This window comes from Hemibagrus wyckioides, linkage group LG08 (genome assembly GCF_019097595.1).
Source record: "Hemibagrus wyckioides isolate EC202008001 linkage group LG08, SWU_Hwy_1.0, whole genome shotgun sequence".
Taxonomy (NCBI): Eukaryota; Metazoa; Chordata; class Actinopteri; order Siluriformes; family Bagridae; genus Hemibagrus; species Hemibagrus wyckioides.
Window position 1 is genome coordinate 26628867 of NC_080717.1, and position 27587 is coordinate 26656453.

Here is a 27587-nt window from a genome sequence, read left to right on the forward strand (position 1 = left end):
TTGTTGCTTTGACACTTGGTTGTCAGAAAACATAACATCCATTAACAAACATAAGCCATAGCCAATGTTATTAAATACTAAGGCTTTATTTTCGTAAGTAAGCTAACCAAATCATTGCATCCTTTCAATATGAAAGGTAAACAAATGAATGCTGATCTGTGACTGATACAATATGACTGCATTTAAGGACACTGCTAGAGAAATATATTATATAGAGAAATATAGAAGCTTGGCAGTAATAATAATAATAATAATAATAATAATAATTATAATAATAATAATTTGTTACGACCCCGAAGTAGGCCTAGGGGAGACTCAGGGTCAGCAACCGGTGGTTTATCAAGCTGATAGTGGGTGAAAGAGTCCAACCGGGTCTAGACAATGACACACAGTGTAAACTGGCTGAATGAAAAAAAAAAAAACAAGGTTTCGCGACACAACCTGTAGTGCTTAATTAGTTTACTGTGCTGTACAACAGAAAACACACGTATTTACAATGTTTACAAATTTCACAAACAAGCCAAACACGGGGCTGGACAACGGCGGTGCTGAAGAAAAGAAAACCAAGTAAAACAAAATGATACTTCCCTAACGCTGCTTTATTTTTAATACATCCTGGACTACAAACAAAAGTGAAACCAAAAACCTGCCTATACTGCGCTTCCCTTACAAACTTAAATACAGGGGGTGGCCCCGCCCCTTTCCTAAGGTGTCTAGACAGTGTGACGTCCTACGTGTTGCACAGTGTATGAGCGCGCGCTTTCTTACCTGTCCGAGCCCCGTCAGCACAACACTACACAAACACACACAGCTGTACATACACCTCAATACACCAAATACTTAGATAGACAAACAAACCACGCGATTGCACACACAAGCAGAAACAAAACGCGCCCGATGCGGTGTCAGTGTCTCGCTTTTTATAGCCTGACTCTTCTTCCGGTTAATCTTCCGGGGCGGCGATAGCGCGACTCGGCTCCTCCCTTCAGCGGCAGGTATATGGCATGCGGCCAACTGCATCACGTTCCTCCCAATCGGTTACGCTGTAAATAAAGCCATCGTAATAACCGAAATACGTGTCGTGGCACGTAACATAATAATAATAATAATAATAATAATAATTTATTAAATATATTATTATTATTATTATTATTATTATTATTATTATTATTATTATTATTATTGAACCCTAAATTATTCTAAAAACAGACCTCTAACATCTACTAGTTCTATATAACAAACCATTTTGGGGGGTTCCATATATGAAGCAAGTGATAGAACCATTTTAGGTTCCATATAGAACCTTTTAAGAGTGCAGAGAACCCAAAATAACCTGTCAGGAAGGCTACTCCAAAGTTTAGGAGCTAAATACAAAAATGCTCTACCCCCTTTTAGTTGACTTTGCTATTCTGGGAACTACCAGAAGACTAAAGTTTTTGTGATCTTAAGGAGCGTGATGGATTATAGCCTATTAGTCAATTGCAATCCAAAGCCATCTTCATGGTTTCGATGTGGTCCCACCACAGCAGTCTCATGTATCTCCAGCAACAAGCGGCCTCCGTGTGAAGAGAACGAGGATCATCCGCTAACTCGTCAGTGGTGTAGAGAAAAACAATTCCCTAGCACAATACCTTGAGCAAGGCTGGGAACATTTACATTTACATACACATTTACATTTACAGCATTTGGCACTATTCTCAATACTAGTTCACTAGGCCACAGACCCAGTCTAAAAAGGAGGAAATAAAGCAGACATAGACAAACAATTATTTTAATTTTATCCAGTGCTAGTTTAAATGTTTCAGGAAGAGATATGTCTTTAGACGTCATATGAGGACTCAGCTGTTCAGACATGTAAAGGAAGTTCATTCCAAAACCTCGGTGCCAGAACAGAGAAGAGCCTTGATGCATAGCCTGCCTGTACCCTGGGAAATGCTGGGATCAGTCGAGCGGTGCTAAAGGATTTAAGGAAGCATTGTGCAGTGTGGGGATTGATAAGAGCTTTGAGGTAAGTGTGTGCTGGACAGTTTTTGGCTGTGTAAGAAAGCATGAGTGTTTGCAATCTGATGTGTATTTCTAGCAGAAGCCAGTGGAGGTGTGGGAGAATTTTGGAAGGTTGAAAACCAGTCATGCAGCTGCATTTCGGATCATTTGCAGAGGATGAATTGCGATCAGACCTGCCAGGAATGAGTTGCAGCAAGATAAAAATGATCTCAGGTGAGTGTTCTTAGCCTTAATATGAATATGATGATTATGTAATCATCATATCGAAATGATGTAATGGAGTTTAATGTTAATCTTTATAACATTTACACCGGGTCAAACTGACCCGAAGACAACCAGCAGAACTTCAGTGACATACGACATTGAGCCATGTGGGTTTTTATTTCTGCTTACATAAGCTGTTAATAATAATAATAATAATAATAATAATAATCATAATAATCATAATAAATTTACATGTAACATATAAGTAATTTGCCATAAAAATGTTTAATTTTTTTCAAAATTATTATTATTTCAAAATAATTATTAAAACAAATGTACTGATGATGCAAGTATTACAGAATCTAAATTTTAATTTTACTTTATTTTGCCGTAGGCAGGGTGGATAAAAATGGCCGAATCCTTCTGATATTATAAAAGAGATACTGACATGAGAGTGTCAAATTAGCAACATGCAAGGACAAGGAGAGTTAATTGTCCATTGCGTGTCTGAGCAGTGGCTGAAGGAGAGATCATAAGATCTTCAGGGAGATGGCAAGATCCTGACATCGGGATGAATCTAGAGAATCCTACCTTACCAGAAGAGAATAAATTCAAGATATAGAACCTAAAGCACACTGAGTAAGTATTAGAACTCAAGTCGACAGTGACACCTTTAGATTATTTGCTCAGAAATCCCTTTTGACATTTGGTGTGAACCGTGTTCAAACAAACAAATTTAAAATCCTCTGTATCTGATCAGAGAAGCAACACCCTTTAGTGTTAGGCAGCGAGTTGCCACCTGAGCGTTCTCACAAGGCTCTAAGGATGAGGATAAAACTGACTTGGGTTAAAATTCTCGTCTGTGCTGCTGTGACACTTTTTATGATCAATTATGTGACGAGATGTAGAGTATTAAACAACGACCATGCAGACCAAAGCGGCGCACTGGAGAGAAGACAGGACAAGGAAGAAAATGTTAAAAAACTCTGTGAGTATCCTAAATATGGATTAGCTGCTAAATCCTTTTTATTAGTTATATAGTTTTGTTTCTTTGTTTGTTTAGCATGAAAGAGAAGCACTAAGGAGAGCTGTAAAAAGCAAAAGAGATTCCAAGTGCATCAGAAACGTGTTTATATTGTATACTATATGGCCAAAAGTTTGAGGACACCTGACTATCACCTATATGTTTCGTTTTTTTGTACATCTCATTCCTTTGCTGTTATAGTAAGCTCCACTCTTCTGGGAAGGCTTTCCAGGAGATGTTGGAGTGGCTGTGGGAATTTGTAGGGATTTCATTCAGCTATTAAGGCATTAGTGAGACAGACACTGATGTTGGGATGTTGAGGAAGTCTGGGGTGAAATTACTCGAGTCCTTTTACTCCAACCGTAATGGACCATGGTGCTGGATTTGTGCACAGGGACATTGCCGTGCTGGAACAGGTTTGGACTCAGTCTCTTAGTTTCAGTAAAGGAAACTGTTATGTTAAATCATACAAAGAAATTCTAAACGATCGTATGATCCCAATTGTGTGGCATCAGTTTGGCAAAGAAACACATGGGTGTGATGGTCAAGGTGCACATATTTTAGCTCTATTGTTAGGATGTAAATCATAAACGATTTAATCATCAGCAGGAACATGGGCCGAGGTATGTAATATTACTTATTATGAAATGACTAGAAATCAAACACACCATGATTCAGCCTGTTTTGATCATTTTCATTCTTTCTAGAAATAAATACTTGATTTAATTCTCTTACATTTTCTTTTAATATTATCACGGGAAATACTAGATACATTTGTCCATATTTTTCACTTAATAATATGCTTTTTTGTTGTAATTACACACTTTTTTAAGACCTAAACAATTTATTTTGTGGTATGTTTTATATATCTATTTATTTTATTTTATTTTATTTTATTTTATTTTATTTGTAGTGAACATACAATTAATTTAATTATTTTACTTATTATTTTATTTTTATTCATAAGAACATTTAGTGTTAAATAACATTCCATGTGCCTTCGCGTTGTCTTTATTAATATTAATAACATTCATGTCCTGTTTGTTTTAACCTCAGTTGTTCATTTGCAGATGATATATTGATGTTGTTTGAAGAAAAACAAAATCGAATGCAGAAGAAGCTGGACGAGATGCAAAACAATGGAGAACAAATTAAAAGTCCAGGAGATCTCTGCTGTTTCAAAAATGGGGTAGAAATCTTTCCCATGACGAGCAGCGTGAAGCGCAGGCTAGCTATATCAAGTATGGATACAACGTCTACCTGAGCGACCGGCTACCAATTAATCGACCGCTACCGGACACCCGGGATCCCAGGTGACCTGGATTCTTTCATTTAAAACAAAATTGGAAAATAAATAAAGCATGTAATTTGTCTTCTATCTGCTTATTGAACGTCCCATTCCAGATTTTCCCACTTTGCTATTAGTTTGACTCTTCTGGGAAAGCTTTCCAATAGATTTTGAAGTGTGTCTGTGAGTTGAGCTCTGAGCGTAATTTACATAGTAATTCAGTTATACATCCTAATCACATTCAACCTGTGCTAATGTTTGCACCTATTACATATACATTCACTTCTATACTGAAGAAAGTATTTTAGTTTCTGTTTAAGCTCTGACAACTCGCTGTGGCCTCCCCTGACCTTCTCATTGCCAGGGTTATGGTACGGCTGACCTAAGTCACTAACAGCATGGCCTACTCACTACTCACACTGAGGAACATGCTGCTACTGTACACACTTTATATTGTCACTGACTGTTTGCTTTGTTTCTTAATTACTTTTACATTGTATTTAAACCATCATATATTTTTTTTCAGGGTGAAGTAAAACACCCACTGTGTTTGTGTATCTGATGTTAATCAAGCCTTTTGCCTCTGCGCATTGTTTTCCCTGATACCTGACTAATGCTTGCTAGTTTGATTTCAGTTCCTCACTCCCAGCATCAGTTACTCATTTAACTCATTCACAAAAATGGAAGAAACCTGTATTTCAATTTCAATTCAGTTTATTTGTATAGCACCTTTTACAATGGACCTAGTCTCAAAGCAGCTTTACAAAAGTAGAGAAACAGAGAAAGGAGAGGGAAAAATTATTAAATTAAATTAATAAACTACTTTATCCCGACCGAGAAGCCTGCAGCGACTGTGGCAAGGAAAAACTCCCTGAGATGATATGAGGAAGAAACCTTGAGAGGAACCAGGCTCAGAAGGGAACCTCATCGTCATTTGGGTGACACTGGACAGTAAATAATGTAAATGTAAATAAATAATGTCCTTTCTACAACAGCAACCAAGGGCCCGGGTAGTTTCTGAGTTCATTATAGACACTAATTCCTTGCTCTCACAAGCTGACAGATTAAACGGCAGATCTGTGATGGTGTGAAAGTCCCCAAGTGGCTCTGTCCAGGGCTGGCTCCTGGTCACAGGCTGACCACACAGATCCATCCACAGCATCAGTGAGCACCACCAAGCGACAAGACTCCGACCTGGGGTAGGGCAGTGGTCACACTGGAAACTCATAACACTGGGAGCTCGGGAGAGGGATGTATAGCTCAAACTACATAAGGACAAACTTTTTCTTTTCTCCAAGCGTGTCCTTTTTGTTGATCGCCTGACCCACGTTGTCTTTTGACTCTTTTTTGGATTGTTTTTAGATTAATCTTTCATTAAAACGACCCTTCATTTCAGTAACATCCGACTCAGTTCTCAGCTTCAAGACAGCATATAAACCGATTTTAATGCCAATTCCTTATCTAGTCACTCTTGTGCTAATATTATGTGTGATAATATTGCTTTAACTAATTAACTTGCAAGATATCTATAGATTTTAAAAACAAGACGAACAATTAATCCAATTCTTTCAGTTAGTAAATTGTTTGAAGAGCAGCTGATCTGGTGTTTGTTTCGTTTTGTTCTTCTTCTAGGGATTTTTTTTTGGACAGGATATGAACAGGATGCTCCAGATAAAACAAACAGTTAGAGTAGTGTGGGTAAATGTTTGAGGATTAATGATCCATATCTGCAAGGCGAAATTAAACATGAGTGGGATGTTCGTGTATAATCACTAGCTTTAATTTTATTATCGATATCTGAAGTCCATCCAGGAAACACTGGCAAGGTGACAGAAATGTAACCGGAATGGGATGCATCTCGGAAATGTTCCAAGTGCTTGTTCATAAGATTAGATTAGATTAGATTCAACTTTGTCACTGCACATGTGGGTACAAGGCAACGAAATATGGTTAGCATCTAACCAGAAGTGCATTTTCGCAGTGCAAATAATATAATCAGTATATAAACAAATATAAATACACTGAACAAAATTATAAACGCAACACTTTTGTTTTTGCCCCCATTTTTCGTGAGCTAAACTCAAAGATCTAAGACTTTTTCTATGTACACAAAAGGCCTATTTCTCTCAAAAATTGTTCACAAATCTGTCTAAATCTGTGTTAGTGAGCACTTCTCCTTTGCCGAGGAAATCCATCCACCTCACAGGTGTGGTATATCAAGATGCTGATTAGACAGCATGATAATTGCACAGGTGTGCCTTAGGCTGGCCACAATAAAAGGCCACTCTAAAATGTGCAGTTTTATCACACAGCATGATGACTGCAGGAATGTCCACCAGAGCTGTTGCCCGTGAATTGAATGTTAATTTCTCTACCATAAGCTGTCTCCAAAGGCGTTTCAGAGAATTTGGCAGTACATCCAACAACTGCAGACCACGTGTAACCACACCAGCCCAGGACCTCCACATCCAGCTTCTTCACCTCCAAGATCGTCTGAGACCAGCCACCCGGACAGCTGCTGCAACAATCGGTTTGCATAACCAAAGAATTTCTGCACAAACTGTCAGAAACCGTCTCAGGGAAGCTCATCTGTATGCTCGTCGCCCTCATCGGGCTCTCGACCTGACTGCAGTTCATCGTCGTAACCGATTGAGTGGGCAAATGCTCACATTCGATGGCGTCTGGCACTTTGGAGAGGTGTTCTCTTCACGGATGAATCCCGGTTTTCACTGTACAGGGCAGATGGCAGACAGCGTGTATGGTGTCGTGTGGGTGAGTGGTTTGCTGATGTCAACGTTGTGGATCGAGTGGCCCATGGTGGCAGTGGGGTTATGGTATGGGCAGGCGTATGTTTTGGACAACGAACACAGGTGCATTTTACTGATGGCATTTTGAATGCACAGAGATACCGTGACGAGATCCTGAGGCCCACTGTTGTGCCATTCATCCACAACCATCACCTCATGTTGCAGCATGATAATGCACGGCCCCATGTTGCAAGGATCTGTACACAATTCCTGGAAGCTGAAAACATCACAGTTCTTGCATAGCCAGCATACTCACCGGACATGTCACCCATTGAGCATGTTTGGGTTGCTCTGGATCGGCGTATACGACAGCATGTTCCAGTTCATGCCAATATCCAGCAACTTCGCACAGCCATTGAAGAGGAATGGACCAACATTCCACAGGCCACAATCAACAACCTGATCAACTCTATGCGAAGGAGATGTGTTGCACTGCGTGAGGCGAATGGTGGTCACACCAGATAGTGACTAGTTTTCGGACGACCCCAGCATTATTATTATTACATAATAATAATTTAATAATAATAATAATACAATACAATATACTATACACATTTATTATATATCATATATTATATATAATACAATAATTTATAAAAATATATAAATAAATAATCTATACATATATATGTATAAACCTCTATAATATATAGAATATACATGTATGTAGATAGAAAAATTCAAATATTAATACAAACGTAACGACAATAAATAATACAGGATGTAAAGTGTCAGTGCAGTATGCACACAAGGTTGTCCAGTGAGTGTGGTTATTGTGTGTGCAGAGTAGTGCAGAGTATACAAGTAGTGCAATTTGTGTGTGCAACAATCAGCTGAGGTAGAATGTAATGTTCATGTGTGGGGTAAGTCTAGAAAGTCCAGGTACTAGGTCTTCTGGTTGAGGACAGAAATGTTTCCCTGACTGCAACAGAGAGAAGAGTCTGTTGTTGGGATGGCTGAGGTCCTTCATTTTCTTCCTAGCCTTGGTCCAGCACCGCCTGCTGTATATAGTGTCCAGGTCAGGAAGCTCTGTGCGGATGGTACACTTGGCTGATCGCACCACCATCTGGAGAGCTTGCCTGTCCTGTTTGGTGCTGTTTCCAAACCAGGCAGTGATACTTCCTGTCAGGATGCTCTCAATGGTGCAGGTGTAGAATGTCTTTAGCACCTTTGAGGGCAGTCTAAAGTCCTTTAGGCATCTAAGATGATAGAAACGCTTTCACCAGGCCTTCTTCACCAGGGTGTTAACGTGACAGGACCATGTCAGGTCCTGCGTGATGCACACACCTAGGTACCGGAAACTGTCCACTCTCTCCACTGGGGACCCGTTGATAGTGAGGGGCTGGTAATTCCTCTCCTGATTTGTGCTAAAGTCCACTATCAGCTCCTTAGTCTTGCTGACGTTCAGGAGGAGATTGTTGACCTGGCACCATAATTCCAGGTTTCTAACCTCCTCTAGGTAGGCCGTCTCGCCGTTGTTGGAGATCAGGCCCACCACCACAGTATCGTCCGCAAACTTAATGATGTCGTTGGAGCTGGAAGTGGCCACACAGTCGTAGGTGTACAGAGAGTACAGCAGGGGGCTCAGAACACAGCCCTGGGGGGCTCCAGTGCTGAGGGTAAGTGAGGGTGAGACATGGTTGCCCAACCGTACCACCTGTGGTCTGTCTGTCAGGAAGTTGGAGATCCAGCGACACACAGATGGGCTGAGGCCCAGGATCTCCAACTTAGTGGTGAGTATGGAGGGAATTATGGTGTTAAACGCTGAACTGTAGTCAACAAACAGCATTTTGACATAATTCCCCCTTCTGCTGTCCAGATGGCTCAGGGCTGCACAATGGAGGTGTGCGATGGCATCCTCTGTAGATCGGTTGGGATGATATGTGAACTGTAGCGGGTCCAAGGTGTCAGGTAGGGAAGAAGTGATGAAGTCTCTGATGAGTCTTTCGAAGCTCTTCATCACTACTGAGGTAAGGGCCACTTGGCGGTAGTCGTTCAGGCAGGCGGGCTGGGGTTTCTTGGGAACCAGAACAATGGAGGACCGTTTGAAGCACATTGGGATTATAGACTGATCCAGGGAGAGGTTGAAGATCTCACAGGAGCAAGCTGGTCAGCACAGGCCTTCAGGACCCGACCTGTGATGCCATCTGGTCCTGCTGCCTTCCTGGTGTTCACTCTCCTGAATGCCTTTCTCACGTCATGCTCTGAGATGATGAACGCGTTGTCCTCTCCGGCATGCTCCACGTGTGTGCTGCCTATAGCGCTGTTAGCGCTGTTAACGCCGTTAGTACTGTGAGCTGCAGCCTCAAAGCGAGCATAAAAGGTGTTTAGCTCATCTGCCAGAGAAGCGTCCGCATTCACCGATCTGGAAGATGAGGAAGATTTTGTATACCATGATAAATAATTTGTATATGTAAACTGTACACAGAAAGGGTTATATACAGAAAAGTTTATATACACTGATAATAATGTGTTCAGTCAATGTGTGTGTGATTGGGTGGAGGCAGAGTTCAGCAAAGAAACAGCTGTGGGGAAAAAGCTGTTCCTGAACCTGCTTGTCTTGGTCCGGAGGCTCCTGTAGCGCCTCCCAGAAGACAGGATGGCAAAGAGCCTATGGGCAGGGTGAGAGAAGTCCTTTATGATTTTGCGTGCTCTGCTGAGACAACGCTTCCTGTAAATGTCCTCGACCTTAAGAAGTGGAACTCCTACGATGAGTTGGGCAATTTTCACCACCCTCTGCAGCACTTTCCAGGCTGACACAGAGCAGTTCCCATACCAGACAGTGATACAGCTGGTCAGGATGCTCTCAGTGGTGCAACGGTAGAAGTTCACCAGGATGTCTGAAGAGAGATGGTTCTTCCTCAGAGCCCTCAGGAAGAAGAGGCACTGGTGAGCCTTCTTGACCAGATATAAGCATCTAATATTTGAAGGCGTTAACTGTGTAAGGTTTTGAGAAGGTAAAGAAACATCTCACACTGAAAGCTAACAGTGTCCTGCTGCCATAAAATAATTAATTTGTTTACGATTGGAAGAATAAAACACATGTACTTGTAATACAAAAAAGGGTAAAATGCTGAAACGATGATGGTTGCATATTCATCATGTTAAAAAACAAAAACAATTCCAGCTTGTTTATCAGTTAGATTTGTGATCTGTGTCTAGTTGTGTTTGCTGTTACTCAAGGTTTATTAACAAGATACATAAAATTCGATGCAGTTTATTCCACAGAGCGGCTGAATTCTCAATTCTGATCGGTCAGAAGGTGTTGATTCATATTTTCGCTCACATTTGTTCCAGGAAACAATTTGTTTTTAAAACGCAGGAATGATAATGTTTACATATTCATCAGTTAAAGTTAACTCTTACATTTATAAGGGGGGAGGGGGGGAGGGGGGTGCAAAAACTAAACACAACTAACTAAATATAGAGAATGAACATTTTCAAACTTCCAAAAAAAAAAAAAAACGTTTTGGTTTTGTCAGTATGTACAATTATATTAAATTTGCATCGGGCATACACCGATTAGCCATACCATTCTGACCACTGACAGATGAATGTCACCTGTTAGTGGGTAGGATATATCATAATGGCACCTGTTAGTGGGTGGGATATATTAGGCAGAAAGTGAACATTTTGTCCTCAAAGTTGATGTTAGAAGCAGGAAAAATGGACAAGCGTAAGGATTTGAGCTTTGAGTTTTACGAAGGGACAAATTGTGATGGCTAGACCACTGGATCAGAGCATCTCCAAAACTGCAGCTCTTGTGGGGTGTTCCCGGTCTGCAGTGGTCAGTATCTATCAAAAGTGGTCCAAGGAAGGAACAGTGGTGAACCAGCAACAGGGTCATGGGAGGCCAAGGCTCACTGATGCATGTGGGGAGTGAAGGCTGGCCCGTGTGATCCGATCCAACAGACAAGCTACTGTTGCTCAATCTGCTGAAGAAGTTAATGCTGGTTCTGATAGAAAGGGGTCAGAATACACAGTGCAGGACGGGTCAGGGCTGATTTGGCAGCACCAACACAATATTAAGCAGGTGGTCATAATGTTATACCTGAACGGTATATTAACAGTGAGTGTGTGTATATGACCGTGTGGTAAATACTTCTATGACTTTGCTCTAGAAAACCGTGTATGCAGCAATCCGACCTTTTTGTTTCTGTTTATTATTCAGGTGTGCTTCGAAGGTGTATCCGGAGCAGCTTCCGTCTCTCAGCGTGGTTCTCATCTACCTGAACGAGGCTCTGTCTGTGTTAAAGAGAGCCATACACAGCATTATCCACAGAACACCTGCTCACCTGCTCAAGGAGATCATACTGGTGGACGATCACAGCACTAACGGTTTGTTAAAAAATGCTTATAAAAAAATCTTATTCTACTTTTGTTATTCAGGGTTAACTAATCAGGTACAAACAAATGATATGCAATTTATTCCACTGTGCAGCTGAATTCTCAATTCTGATCACATTATAAAATGAGTTAGGACTTTGCTTTGCTTTGTTTTCAGTGTGTTTTAGACGTGCGTTTTAGCTAATTTTAGCTGCTTTTGGGGCATCTCAAAAAGCAGAAATGGGTTTGATTCCTATGAAATTCTGCCCCTGGTAAGCTATTAGGAAACACAGAAATACTCGTGAAAAACTACAAATTCTTAAAGGCCTGAGTGTCTACTTCCATATGAGTCATTAACCTCCACACAGTGTCACCACATTGCATCCCACCATCACCCACTGCTGATTATTCTCCTATGATGCCACACCACAGCATGTTTAAAAAAAAAACTGGACATAAGATCAATTCATGAATGTGTTTGGTTTTTTTTTTTTCTGCCCATCCTGCCCAAATTATTGTGCTCCTTTTGCACAGAGGACCTAGGAGAGAGTCTCGATTTCTACATTTCCACCACACAGAAGCAGCATCCTCAGCTGAAAATCCTCAGAGTGAGACACGATCGGCAGATGGGACTCGCCCAAGCTCGGATCTCTGGTTGGACTGCCGCTAGTGCTGACGTGGTGGCTATTTTGGACACGCATATAGAGGTCAACGTGATGTGGTGAGTACCTCTAGTGATGCAAAGTACACTGCCTGGCCAAAAAAAGTCACACACTATTTCACTGGACCACCTTTTGCATTCGTTACCTTCATTTTTTTTATGATTTGATTTCACCAAAAGTTAAGTGATTTCCGTTGAGTGATCATAATCGTTCAAGACATTTTTCTGACCTTCTGAAACATAGTGTGTATATATATATATATATATATATATATCTCACCACCTTCCACTTGATAATTACTCCTGCATTCTTACTCTTATACAGTAATCCCCCGTATTTTGGAGGGGTTCTGTTCCAAACCCACCCACAATTAAACGAAAATCCACGATACACGGACGCCACCTCCAAATGTTTTATTATTATTATTATTTTTAAGCAGTAAATGACCCTCCCACACTCTTTAAACACACACAGAAAACATTTGCAAATATACAGCGAGATGAATTTTGGGTAAATTCGTATAAATATCACATTTATAGTGAGTACTGTGTGTGCTGGAGAATTCTGCTTCCCTTTCCCAACTGCACGCATAACCAGCAGCCAATCACAACCGTGATTAAGTAAATTGGGCATTCCGATTGGCCAGACTCGTTCCTCCAGCCGTACTGTATTTAGATTTTCAGCATCCCCGCACCACGCTTTCCTAAATGTGGTCTTATTAACATTTTACTTCATTTTCAATTAATTTTTATATTTTGTAATTAATACTTATATTTTTATTAATAAATTACCTTATTTCAACATAAAAAACAATTCACAATTCACAGCCCTGACCCGTCCTGCACTGTGTATTCTGACACCTTTCTATCAGAACCAGCATTAACTTCTTCAGCAATTTGAGTAGCCCATCGGATTTACTACTGTTTCTTCCTTGGATAACTTTTGATAGATACTGACCACTGCAGACCGGGAACACCCCACAAGAGCTGCAGGTTTGGAGATGCTCTGATCCAGTGGTCTAGCCATCACAATTTGTCCCTTCGTCAAACTCAAAGCTCAAATCCTTACGCTTGTCCATTTTTCCTGTTTCTAACATTAACTTTGAGGACAAAATGTTCACTTGCTGCCTATCATATATCATATCATATCATATCATATCATATCATATCATATCATATCATATCATATATATGTTCACTTGCTGCCTAATATATATAACCAGGTGCCATGATGAGGAGATCATCAGTCTTATTCACTTCACCTCTCAGTACTTATGCTTTAAACCATTAGTACAGAAGGTTGTGCACAAAGTATTTTATAGTATAGGCTTCAGACCCATACATACCCCACAGTACAAGTGGTTGAAGATAAAAGAATAAATTCTTCATTTGTCTATTGTCCTCAATGTAGTGATCAAGTTGCCACCATTCTCAAATAAACTCTGAATAATCTTAATAAAACAAAGAATTTAATGCCAAATCCCACACAGTAAAAGCAAACATAGCCTTTCCTTGTTTCATTCAGACTTTTCAGTCTCATCAAGGAAACAAAGGGCAGACACGCAAGCATGCGTTTATTGTTATTTTAATTGCTTTCATTCTACTTCTCAAATATCCAGAAATCTTTACAACGTAGATTTGTTAGTTTCCTCTGTGCATATGAGCAAATATAGTAGAATTTAAAACTAAGATTATGAAGAAATCTGTCCAAATTCAAAATTTTATCACTTTAAGAAAGATTGGATAATATCTTCAGCAACATGTCATTATTATATTTGTGCTTATAAGTATGTAACAATAAAGTTCTTACTTTTTACAACAGAATCTGATCTACAGCCGATTATGTTTTGATTATAGCTTTAATGAGAATGAAAGCTAATGCCATCAGTTTTCTTATTTTCGGTATCTATGTTCTTATTTTTGTTTTGATGTCACCAGGGCAGAGCCTATGCTGGCACAGATCAAGGAGGATAGGACAGTTGTCACCTCTCCGGTGTTTGACCGAGTCAATTATGATGACCTTGAAGTAGTTTGGTACGAACCTAACGCTCAAGGCTTTGACTGGGCGCTGTGGTGTTTGTACGAGCCTTTCGACCCTGAATGGTACAAAGATCAATTAAAACCTGGAAAGTGAGTAGACTGAGACAGAGATGTAAACATAATAACACATAACATATTTTTTCTCATCGCTTACAGTGGAGACTTCTTCCAAAAAACATCTCCTTACAAAAGAAATGTCAGCAGATTTTTAACCCAGTTTTTATTCCCTTAATTATTCCTCTTTTGGTGATTATATAAATCGTCAAGCCAAGTCAAGATGTTGCTGTAGATGTGACAACGCATTAAAAAAGACCACATGCAGCTGCAGTGTTTTTGTTGCTGAAATCATTCAGAAAATAATGGACAATATTATGATTTCAGTGCTTTGGTATAATCATATGATCCTCTCCATTCCCAAGGTCTCCATCTGTTATGGGAATTCTGGTTGCAGACAGAGCTTTCCTGGGGGAGATCGGCAGCCTGGATGCAGGGATGGAGGTTTACGGTGGAGAAAATGTAGAGCTTGGTATTCGGGTGAGACCTTTTATGCTTAGTGTCGTTGTTAGGTCTGTATGTGGCTGAGTGTAATTCACCTGTGGAGCAATAGCTGATCTGGGTTCATGTTCAGGTATGGACGTGTGGTGGGAGCATTAAGGTAGTGCCGTGCTCCAAGATCGCCCACATAGAGAGATCTCACAAGCCGTACGCACCCGATCTGACCAAACACATGATAAGGAACGCGCTGCGGGTGGCTGACATCTGGATGGATGAGTACAAGTATCATGTTAACATAGCCTGGAACCTTCCACTTAAAGTGAGTAGACTGGGATATTTATTACTGATGCTCTGATGAAACTATATACTATTTTGCTACTCAATAATATCAGTGATAATAGAAGAATAATCAACAGATGGATGATGAAGCAGGGGAAATGTGAACACCAAAAATGTAGAGTTTTATTTCTCTTATACCTCAGCAATTTCTGTCCATTCACTGTTACATTTCTTGTTGTAGAATGTCCATTTTAAAAAAAACAGGTTAGTTCCTGTTCTCACTTACGCTATAGCATCTGTAAATGTTTGGTTGTGATAGATAGATAGATAGATAGATAGATAGATAGATAGATAGATAGATAGATAGATAGATAGATAGATAGATAGATAGATAGATAGATAGATAGATAGATAGATAGACAGACAGACAGACAGACAGACAGTTTGAGTTTAACAAGTCAGATTTGTTGTTTTCCTCAAACAGGATCATGGCATTGATTTTGGGGATACGTCAGAAAGAAAAAAACTCAGGGAGAAACTTGGCTGTAAACCCTTCAAGTGGTACGTGGAGAACGTTTATCCTAATCTAGACCACTGGATCAACCTTTTGGGCTACGGAGGAGTAAGTCTTCTCTTGCTAAGAATGTTCTTTTATTAGAACCTATGGTCAAATGTCATATAATTCTGAATTATTTTTATTGTGCATAAAAACATGATTAATAATAATGATAGTTACTATGACTCATCATGTTGATTAATAATAAGAAATATATTATTATTATTTTAAGATCACTTCACATTATTGTATAAATATTCATTAATCGTTATTTTCAACAGTGCAACTTTCACATTACCTGACAGTTTTGTTCGTCATGTGTAAAGCAAATGCTAACTGTACAAACAGTTTAATCATTACTCGAGATCTCGAGGCTGTAGGGTGCAAGGCTGCCAAATAGCCAATGGCCAAATGTTGAAATAAACCCTTCAGTAATGTCTGAGGTCAATGTGACTGTAACGTCTGGGACCCCCGCCCTATGCGGGGCTCGACCCCAGACGCCCGTGGTGTGTGTGCGCACGCCAGCACACGGTGTAATGAGACCCATGTGCAGGATTCAGCGAAGCACTGCTTTTATTACATTTAAGACGCGACATAGGGAAACAAACGTAACACAAGACATGGCGTGGTTAACTAAACAAAACAAAAACAAAACCTAGACCTTAGCTTGGACATGGAACCTAGCAAACAAAACCCCAACAGAAACCACGGTACAGATAACAATCATGGACAAGGACACAAACACAAGGATCCCTATTTATAGGGGTAAACATTAGGGCTAATGGGATACAGGTGACAATCAGGATAGGAACAATAGGAAGGGCGTAACAAAAGACACACAAAGAAGCAGGCTTCCAAGGTTCACCTGCCAGTGCCCTCTCTGGGCCTGGCAGGGAACTGTCCAGCTGTTCCTAACAGTGACCCCAAAAGCAACTTCCACATCTCTGAAAAATATGCTTATCATATTTATATACCTTGAATTTTCCTGACTGGTGATGAATATATTCAACGAATTTATAAACACACACACGTCTTGTGTTATCTAGAGTTTTCTAAATGCTTGTACACATTTAAACCCTTATCTGACTTTATACACAGATTATTTACCTGTTCTGTTTCCTCTTTTTATTACAGTAAACAGCATGTATACTTTTTGGAGATTTCTCTTTATTTCACTATTAAATGAAGGCCCATTGTTTGTCCTTTTCAGTGTTTCCATATATCTAAAAAATGTCAACGAGTAAAACCCTACTTGTGAAAACAATATGTTTTTACATACACAGAATCAAAAATCAGAACTTAGTTAAGGTAATAAATATAAATTATTTATAGAAGGTAATAAATATAAATTTCAATAAGAAAATATGTTTTCATCATCTTTTCCCATGGCTCCTGATTGAGAGCTTGAATGGTTTTCCCTTCTCCCTTGCTTTGAGTAATTTATGACGTATTAAATCATTTGAGGTTAGTATGACCCCACAAATTATGCTGAAATTTTTCACGTGACAGGAGGGTTAAGAAAACATCCTCAGAAACAGAACAACTTGTTTGTGACATACAAAACTTTTCAAACATGATGGAAGGAATTAAGCCTGGCGACTTTACCGCTTCAAGAAATGTCAAATTACTACATACTAAGGTTATGTGTCAATTTCTCTGATCCAAAGAAAGATCTAAAGTTATGTATTTTTTCATTCGGCTGGATTTATTCAATTCATCCCTATCTATTTTTCCTTAAAGGTACAAAATTTAGATTCGCAGTTGTGCTTGGATCAAGGTCCTGTCCCGGGTCATACTCCTGTAGCGTATACATGCCACTATTACAATCCTCAGGTGAGTACCTGTAACCACAGCTGCTCTAATTCATCACCTGTCACTCAAATCACTCAAATACGAGCACTGATCTCTTTGTTTGTTTTTTTCCCAGTATACCTTTTACCGAGAAAGTGGCGAGTTTTATATCGGTCAGCTCACATCACATAAATACAAGGAAAACAGATGTCTGGCAGATCCTGGCACGGGGAACGTCCCTGGCTTATACAAATGCAGAGAAGCCTTGATGAAGAACATGGGCATTTACTGGGATTTTAAGCAGGTGCTGTAAATCATTCAGCAGAGCGTTTTTAATCATTTTTGCAATGTAATAGTCCTGTAATGAGAACTTTTCAGCCCATGTGCTCATCAAATTTTGTACTGTAAGCACTGGCAAGTTGCTGTGGTATAAGAGAAATAGAACATCTTCCTCACATTACATCCTTATATTCCATATTAATAAACAGGACATTTCTTATAAGAACTTTTAATCAGTCATCGACAAGAAGAAGAAGCCTTTATTATTGTCACATATTCATTGCACAGTGAAATTCTTTCTTCACATATTCCAATTTTTGGAGGTTAGGGTCAGAGCGCAGATTCAGCTATGATACAGCTCCCCTGGAGCAGTGAGGGTTAAGGGCCTTGCTCAGGAGCCCAGCGGTGGCAGATTGGTGGTGCTGGGGCTTGAACCCTGATCTTCTGATCAATGGGGCCCTTCTTATGACTGACTATATAAATATCCTTATAAGAAATACCCTGTTTATTAATATGGAATAGAAGGATGTAATGTGAGGAAAATGTTTTATTTCTCTTATACCACAGTAACTTGCTGATGGTATAAGAGATGTTTTATGTCTCTTCTCTTACTCTGCAGGGTGGTGAACTGCGCAACCGCAAGACGAACAGATGTTTGGAAATCCACCATCACACTCTTGTTATTCAGAACTGCTCAGGACAACGATGGCGCAAGAAATATGTCATCAGACCTTTCTGATGGTTTATCTGTCTCGTTTCCATTGACAGTCAGTCAGTCAGTCTACCGGCACAAAGTTCATGTAAAACTCTGAGTTTATGTTCTGGATATAAATAACTAAGAATACAACAAGACGAGAATCCTGAACAGAGGATATGAATAATTCTCCTTTCTAGTTTTTATGAAAAAAACAGGGCAGTGGTGGCTCAAGTGGTTGTTGATCAGAAGATCAGGGTTCCTGGGTTCCATATTAATAAACAGGATATTTATTATAAGGATATATATACAGTATATAGTCATTCATAAGAAGGGCCCCGTTGATCAGAAGATCAGGGTTCAAGCCCCAGCACCACCATTCTGCCTAAGCAAGGCCCTTAACCCTCTCTTCTGTAGGGGTGCTCTATCATAGCTGAAGAAAGAATTTCACTGTGCAGTAATGAATATGTGACAATAATAAAGGCTTCTTCTTCTCCTTGTCAATGACTGATTAAAAGTCCTTATAAGAATTAATTTTATTAATTTGGAATTAATTAATAAAATTAATTAATTTAGTTTATTAATATGGAATATAATGTGAGGAAGATGCTTTATTTCTCTTATACCACACCAACGTCCCAGTGATTACAGTACAAAATTTATTAATGAGCAACATGTCAGGTTTTTATTATTTTGTATGATTACTTTTAGTGTTTTGGAACATCCACAAATCAGATCAGTTCCTCAACAAACAAACAAACAAACAGCTCATCTATCACCAGCACCTCTTTTTTCTCCCCTTGTTTTCTATTACAGTGAAAAAGATTTTTTGAAATAATAATAATAATAATAATAATAATAATAATAATAATAATAATAATAATAATAATAATAAATACAGTTTGTAAGCCCAGGACAGTCCTGCTGGAAAACCTAAAGTGACAAAGTTATAGCTTTACTGATGATTGTTCTGGACACTGCTGACACTGGCAATAAATGTTTAATGAATGTCTCTTCAGAAAAAAAACAAAAACCTCATCACATAGACAATAACATATAAAAGTATGTTTTGTTTTGTTTCTTTAAACCCGTTTCTTACAGAGATCATGAGCAGCGTTTGCCGTGCATGTGAATGAGCCGTTACTGTAGAAATGATAAAGTATTAAAACAAACTTAACATAAACATATGATTTAACGTCAAACAGGAACTTATATCAGAGGTGCTGTTATAGAAACCAAAAAAAAATCAGCAACTTCTAACCAGTTAGATCCCAAAGTTCAAGAGTGAATGGATAATTGATTGGTTTAATTATTAATTGATTAATCAAGATCCCATGTCATTCATTCCAGCTATCAGAAAAAGAATCGTTTGTTTAAGATCATTTTGTCTTAGTTTGTGAAGACGTAAAATTGAATTAAAAAAAAAATTAGATAAATTAAATATTAATTTAATTAATTTAATCTCACTTATTTTTGTGAGAAACTGTGTGTGTTTTACTCTCACATTTTTTTTAAACTCCAACTTTTACTGGCTAAAGGTTTGCTGTGTGACAAATGAATAAACACACAAATAAAAACACTATTTGTTTTGAGTTAAAAGGTGTAAAATTTAATGTTAGTCCCAGCTGACAGAGTGGAGCATCAAGTCCAGGAAAAGAAACAGCGACAAGAATCAGTGGCCAAAGAGCTGAAGGAATATGGTGAGTTCAGAAACATCAAGTGGCAGGATTTAAAGGAGAAGTCCAGCCTGAAACACAATCAGTATGATTACAAGCAACTATTTCTGATGTGTTTAGTAATTCCAGGGCTAGTCTGATGATTAGTGTTGTATTTCTGTTAGTCCTGTGTGAAGTTAAAGGTTGTGTGTCACTCTGGCGTCACTGGGGGACTTTCCTAAGCTGCTTTCACACATACGGTGACTTAGAGACAAAGCACAAGCAGATCATTCATTTACATTGTCGAATTGTGGTAACGCGAGTGATGGCGAGCTTTGTCCACTAGAGACGCGACAAAGTTGAGGAAAGTTTGGGCAACTTCCAGGAGTGGAAAACAAAGGATGACTGTCAAGCAGAACAGTTCTGGACCGAAGTTCTGAACTACAAGGACGGCAGTGTTTTAAAGATCTGGCCCTGTCCCTTCTTGCAATGCCTTTAAGCAATGCTGACGTCGAAATGGTTTTTTCCTCAAATGGACCATGTGGAATCTAAACTGCGAAACAGAATGGGCCAGAAGACTCTCAGTAGCATATTGTGCATTCGCTACGGCCTAAGAAGACTCGGCATTTGCTGCAAGGACTTTGTCCCGAGCCATGAGATGTTGTAGCGCTTCAATGTTGGGATGTATAGAGATGGAGAGGAGACAGGGGAGATGATGGGCAGTGAAGTGGACGAGCAGGATGACCTTCTTTTGTAAGGTACATTTTTTAATTTTTACAATGTTTTTGTAATGTATGAATTATCACAGGCTATAATAATAAAAAGAAAAACATACTAATACTAACAGTTGAAATCTATTTTATTAGGCCATAAATATGTGGCCCCTGAATGCTCTTTGTCTTTTTCTCCTTTTGCATCTCTTCAATCCTGTTCTGCTCACAGCTGATCGGAGACGAGTGAAGAGCGCGTGCCCTCCCACTTTGTTGCTGATTTTTGTTCTGTTTTTGCTTTTCAGAATAAAAGGGTGGTTTCAGTCTAATATGTTTGCAAGCTCATTTATTGATAATACATAATTGATAGTAAATAATATTGATGATAATCAATCATCAAATAATATTGGGCTTGCTTATTTGTCTCGCGACAGCTGGCGTCATTCGCATCCAAAACTAGAATGTGCGTTTTACTATCTATTTTTCATAAAACTACAACTATTATTACTGTAAGTACATATACTAAACACACACATACAGTACGTTATTGAATCGATTCCTAAACATTCGATTCAAGTATCGGTATCGATAGATGGCGCACGCGCTTTCGTGTTTCCAAGCAACGGTGTGTGTTTACAGAGCTAGTTCCTGGCTGGAGGTTTGCTGCGCGACAAATAAATAAAAACACAAATAAAAACACTATTTGTTTCGAGTTAAAAGGTGTGAAAAAAAGGGAAAAGTTAATATTAGCACCAGCTGACAGAAATAAACGGAATGGAGTTATCTGACCGTATCGGAGCCGCTCATCTGGACCGGAGGAGAAACCGAGAGCTGCAGCGACAAGAGCGCATTTTCAACACCAAAGTCCGGACTATAGGAGTGAGTCCAAAACAATGGTTTATTCATTCCATAAAGCTCAGACTGCCATGATCACTTTAAAGTGTAATCTCCTATTGTGTAGATTGATAAAGAAGCTCTGGAGCATCAGGTCCAGGAAAAGAAACAGCAAGAAGAATCAGTGGCCAAAGAGCTGAAGGAATATGGTGAGTTCAGAAACATCAAGTGACAGGATTTAAAGGAGAAGTCCAACCTGAAACACAATCAGTATGATTACAAGCAACTATTTCTGATGTGTTTAGTAATTCCAGGGCTAGTCAGTTGATTAGTGTTAACCTCACCCTCATCCTAAACAAATGCTCATGGACCAGTTCTCAGCAGCAGATACCACTACTGATGCTAAATTTTTACATCGTGTACACTATTCTACTAATATTCTACTCAAACTGGAACTGATTACAGTTTCCTGTTTTTGGAGGGCATTTTGGGGACACCATGATGGAACAAAGTGTTTAACAGACAAGTGCACAACTTCAGTCTGTCTACATCCATTATCTGTACATGGACAACATTATCATCAGCTTAATTACAAGGGACGGCACTCAGGTTTCACTTAGCTCCTAAACAAAAAGAGAATTGACGAGAATCCAGTGTAGAAGTGATGGAGACGTTGGTGTATCTTTGCAATCTGCAATACTTAGTCTTAGAGTTTTCTCTGTCCTCCCAGCTGATGACCTCATATGTGCTGACCTTACCGCATGTCTGCTGGAGAGCAGGCAGAAGAAAGATGAACGTCTCCTAGCCGAGGCCATCGTCAGCTTCCGCCAGCAGTTCCAGCAGCCCAGCAGCAGGCGAGAGTTTGATCTGAATGACCCCAATGTGCTGAAGAAGCAGGAAGGGGTACGCATTTTGCCCGGGTTGGTAGGCGAGGATCTGGACAGTGGAGGCCGGACACGGAGACAGCGGGAGCAGCTGAGAGACTGGACCTTACAGCAGCAGCATGAGCTGCACCAGGCGAAGGAGGTGCAGAGACTCAAAGGTAACGACACTTTACCAGATTTCAGGTAGCAGCTGATCTGTGTGTTGGTTGTGTCAACGTTAACAATTCTGAGCTCCAGTATTATTGGCACCCTTGGTAAAGATGGGTAGAAAAGGGGTATGGATGATGAGTAATGATGGATCTAGCTCTGAATGGTGATGTGTTTCAAAAGAGGTAGATTCTAATACCAAATGAAGTAAACAAAGGATTTATTGGAGGATGTGGTAGCTTAGTGGTTAAGGTGTTGGATTACTGATCAGAAGGTTATGAGTTAGAATCCAAGGTCCACCAGTCTGCCATTGCTGGGCCCCTGAGCAAGGCCTTTAACCCTCAACTGCACAGTTAAAAATGTTGCTCTCGATAAGGGTGTCTGCCAAATGCCAGAAATGCTCAATTAACTGAGGATGTTTTTTTTAAATAGCTCAGCAGTACGATCAAAGTAAGCTAACACTGGATAACCGAGCCGTCGAGCTGCAGAAGATGGAGGAAGAGCACAAGAGAGCCACAAACATCGCCATCAATGACTTTAATCAAGCTCTGGTGAGTCAGAAGTGAAGCGCTCAGCTCATGCTTGGTGGACTGTGATGATTCTTGGCTCCCATTAATGGATTATCCAACATTGTGCACTTTGAGCATTGCATCTTGTTACGCGTGGTGTTTCCTGAATGTACCTTCACTTCACAGATTTTTGATCTTCACACAGGCAGTGGGATTGCGAGAGCGGAGAGAAAGAGAGCGACATCAGGAAGAAGAGAACAACCAAACTGATATCCTGAACCAGCTGCAGGGGGACCTGCTGAGCGAGAACCCGCAGCGGAGCACCAGAGCACGCAGGGACTGCTACAAGGGCATGACACCCGAGCAGATCCGAGAATACACCGAGTGTCAGCGGCAGCAAGCTGAGGAGAAGAGGGTGAATTCAACACACTGACCTGAGCGCTGTCTTTTATCCCTGAATGATTCATTAGTCTCGATGATTGAGTTACGGTAGTAACAAGATGAGTGAATGGATGGTATTGACAACACAATTTTTATTTATTTATTTAGATTTTTTTTTTTTTTTATTGGCAAACCACCCAAACCACTGCTCAGCCAAATACAGCAAAATCTAACACTGCTTAATTGAGGCATCACACAGCATACCGATGGACTACAACAAAAAAGTGGTCTTTAGTTTTTGAAACATGTTTTTAAATGCATGTATTAAGTGAATAAAACAATGACCTGCTTATAATATTTAAAAAAGACACTCACTGGGACTAAAATACTGCTTCAATGACGTGACTTATGGAAAGGATCACTGAAAAAGTCGGTGAAAAAAAACTTAATGAACCTTTTTAATAAACAGAATCGAAAGATTCAGGTCACTGTGATTTGAAATGATCATCAGGACATGTTCATATATGTACTTAACATGTTAACATATATAAATGTTAAGTTGATGGAAAGTCATGTCTGTTGTATTAACATGGCTGATTTTTTACTTGAATTTTGGCTGATTTTTTTTTTGTGTGTGTGTGTGTGTGTGTGTGTAGCATGTTTGCATGAAGCAGCGGCAGGAGCAGCTGCAGGAGGACCGCATGCGCATGGCTTCGGCTCGGGCTGCACTGCTGCAGGAGAGACAGCAGGCGAGAATTAACAAGCAGCTGCGCAGGGCTGTGGACGAGACTAACATACGACTGGCCCAGGCTCAGCATGCGCAGTGTGTACCACACACACACACACACACACACACACACACTCTTACACCTGTAGACCAGGATTTCGTTTCTCAGAAGCATCACAGAATAACAAACACTGTTAATATTTTATTTAAAGTGGTACACAATGGCTTGCTTAAATATTCACCCCCATCAGACAAAATTAGTTGTAATTAATCGTCACTTTATCTCACGGCAAATCCACTTGTGCCTAGAGTTCACTGAAAACACATCATACCTAAACAAACAACAGGTACACCAAGTCCTGGAAAGTCATAATTCCTGGAACATGTCAGTGATGGACTACATCAGACTTCAAAAGACTTAAAGACTTCGTCATTAGAAGCAACCAAGAGGACTTGTAATATTTGTCTTCCAGCTTTAATAAAACTTGGGTCAATATTGTCCTGAGTTTTATTAAATCATGTCCTGTAAATCATGTAGTCTGAAACCCTGCCACCGGCTCTAGCATCCAGGAGTCTCATTTATCAAAGCATGCCTAGAAAAAGGTCTAGATTTGTGTGTAAAGAACACCAGTACTTTCTATCTCATGTACATACTCATACACTATATTGCCAAAAGTTTTGGGACGTCTGCCTTTATATGCACATGAACTTTAATGTCATTCCATTCTTAATCCGTAGGGTTTAATATGAAGTTGTCCCACCCTTTGCAGCTATAACAGCTTCAACTCTTCTTGGAAGGCTTTCCACAAGGTTTAGTTTATGGGAATTTTTGATCATTCCTCTAGAAGCACATTTGTGAGGTCAGGCACTGATGTTGGACGAGATGGTCTGGCTCTAATTCATCCCAAAGGTGTTCTATCAGGTTGAGGTCAGGACAGTCAAGTTCCTCCACACCAAACTCACTCATCCATGTCTTTATGGACCTTGCTTTGGTCACTGGTGTGCAGTCATGTTGGAACAGGAAGGGGTCATCCCCAAACTGTTCCCACAAAGAGCATGAAATTGTCCAAAATGTCTTGGTATGAAGCTGAAGCATTAAGAGTTCCTTTCACTGGAACTAAGGGGCCGAGTCCAAGCCCTGAAAAACAACCCCATACCATAATCCCCCCTCCACCAAACTTTACACTTGGCACAATGCAGTGAGGCAAGTACCGTTCTCCTGGCAACTGCCAAACCCATTCTGATAGGTCTCTCCAGAGAACACATCTCCGCTTCTCTAAAGTCAGTGGCTGCATGCTTTACACCACTGCATCCAACACTTTGCATTGCACTTGGTGTAAGGCCCGTCTGCAGCTGCTCGACCATGAAAACTCATTCCATGAAGCTCTCTACGCACTGTTCTTGAGATAATCTGAAGGCCACATGAAGTTTGGAGGTCTATAGCTGTGGCCTTCATTTTGTTATACCACTAACAGTTGACCGTGGAATATTTAGTGAGTGTAGTGAGGAAATTTCACAAATGGACTTATTGCACAGGGGGAAACCTATCACGGTAACACTGAGCTCCTGAGAGTGACCCATTCTTTCACAAATGTTTGTAGAAGCAGTCTGCATGCCTAGGTGCTTGATTTTATACACCTGTGGCCATGGAAGTGATTGGAACACCTGAATTCAATGATTTGGAGGGGTGTCCCAAAACTTTTGGCTATATAAGTTTAGCTACAGTTCATAGATAAATCCAACATGTACACAGAAACACTCATTTGCATTAAGAAACGGCCCAAATTGCCATATATGGTAAACAACTTCTCATTAATAAGGCATGCAACTGATGAACTAGTAATCACTCTCAGTATCTTTTAAAGACGATTTGCAGTCTGTCTGTCATATTTTGTAAACGACACACATATACATTAGTGATAAATTAGATCTCAGAGAATTATACTTGGGCACTTTGATAACAAATGGACGAATTTTGATCAGATATCGAGATTCAAAACAGGTTCACTTCAACAAAGTTACACTCTACTGTTTTACAGGACTGTTTGGGATCACTTGTGTTGAAAAATTTCCTTGCTTTCCAAAGAAAAGCTTTTCCCATTTTTTTTCCATTTCAAAAAACATAAAATGAATCAGATGATTTTTAAGGAAAGATCATCAGTCCTCTCTTTCAATCTCATGTTTTTTTTGCTAATCCAAGAAAAGGCTAATTGCTTATTAGAAAGGCCCTTTGTAATGGTGCTAGCACAGCTGTAAACTGTTATACTGATTTAAAGGGCAATAAAAGCAGCCTTCTTTAGGTCAGTGTAGTATCTGGAACATCAGGAGTTGTGGGTTTGTTTACAGTGAGTTTAGGAGCTGTGTCCTGTCTTCATCACAGGAGGAAGAAGGAGGCTTACCCCAACATCCCTGATGAGAGGTACTTCTCCCAGTTCAATACGTGCAGCAGATAGAAATCTCATTTTTATATATATATATATAAAAATAAAATGAGATCAAAATAAAGATCCTGTTTAACACAAAATGTGTCTTTATCTATACTGGTGATCATTTCTTTAAGCACACTGGCACTTTCTGAACTGTTTATTTATTTATTTATTTATTTATTTGTGTTTTTAGTATGGACAAAGACAATTAGATTGATTAGATAGATGCTCTCTATTAAAATGAATTAAATGAATTCATTTCTTTATGGTATTAATGACATGCTGGGTTTCTGTGAGGAAAATGCATCCCCAGTGAAGCTTTTGTTAAACATCTGAACTGTTGGAGTATAATGCTTTATAGACAGATCTACATGAATGAGGAAAACCTCTGAGCAGACGGAACTGAATGATAATAAATACTTATTGTGATGAATGTCATGGAATAAATAGTTCACTATTGTCAAGTCCAAAACCAGGAGTCTCGCTCGGGAACAAAACCCCTTCATCCACTACATGATGATTCTAAAAGGAAGAATTCTTTACGTTTACAGACTTAGGATACCATCAGTCTAAAAACTGTGCTTTTGGTTTTATTTTAATCTTCATACAACAATACATAAAACAAACAGTGAATATAAGAGATAGTTTAAGTGCTTCAGGAAGAGGTAGGTCTTCATCCAGCGTTTGAAGACGGTCAGTGACTCGGCTGTATGGACGTCTAGGGGTTCATTCCACCACTAATGAACCCTAACTAACTAGCTGAGTTCATTCCACCGCCTCAGTGAGAGATGGTGGGACCAGTCCAGCAGTGCTAGTAGATCTGAGGGGGCGAGGTACAGTGTGAGGAGTAATAAGAGCTTTGAGGT

The 27587-nt window shown here is 39.7% G+C and overlaps 2 protein-coding genes across 3 annotated transcripts; both read left to right on the forward strand.

Moving 5' to 3' along the window:
* The first annotated feature begins 3597 nt into the window (after nt 1-3597).
* On the forward strand, nt 3598-18807 carry LOC131357462 (probable polypeptide N-acetylgalactosaminyltransferase 8). The gene is made up of 11 exons (XM_058396435.1): nt 3598-3648; nt 4391-4545; nt 11499-11665; nt 12188-12374; nt 14253-14444; nt 14774-14888; nt 14983-15168; nt 15613-15750; nt 17425-17517; nt 17612-17779; nt 18374-18807. Exons 1-11 carry the CDS (start codon nt 3598-3600, stop codon nt 18491-18493), a joined length of 1572 nt encoding a protein of 523 aa, XP_058252418.1. The 3' UTR covers nt 18494-18807.
* Nucleotides 18808-21158: 2351 nt separating this feature from the next.
* ribc2 (RIB43A domain with coiled-coils 2) lies at nt 21159-26814 on the forward strand. Of its 2 annotated transcripts, XM_058396790.1 has the most exons (7): nt 21161-21692; nt 21775-21856; nt 22378-22689; nt 23111-23229; nt 23393-23602; nt 24225-24391; nt 26676-26814. In XM_058396790.1, the coding sequence occupies exons 1-7, from the start codon at nt 21588-21590 to the stop codon at nt 26746-26748; spliced, it is 1068 nt and encodes a 355-aa protein (XP_058252773.1). In that variant the 5' UTR covers nt 21161-21587; the 3' UTR covers nt 26749-26814. The 2 variants fall into 2 exon arrangements, with proteins under 2 accessions (XP_058252772.1, XP_058252773.1); XM_058396789.1 differs by lacking the exon at nt 26676-26814 and having other exon boundaries at nt 21159-21692; nt 24225-26617.
* Nucleotides 26815-27587: the final 773 nt, after the last annotated feature.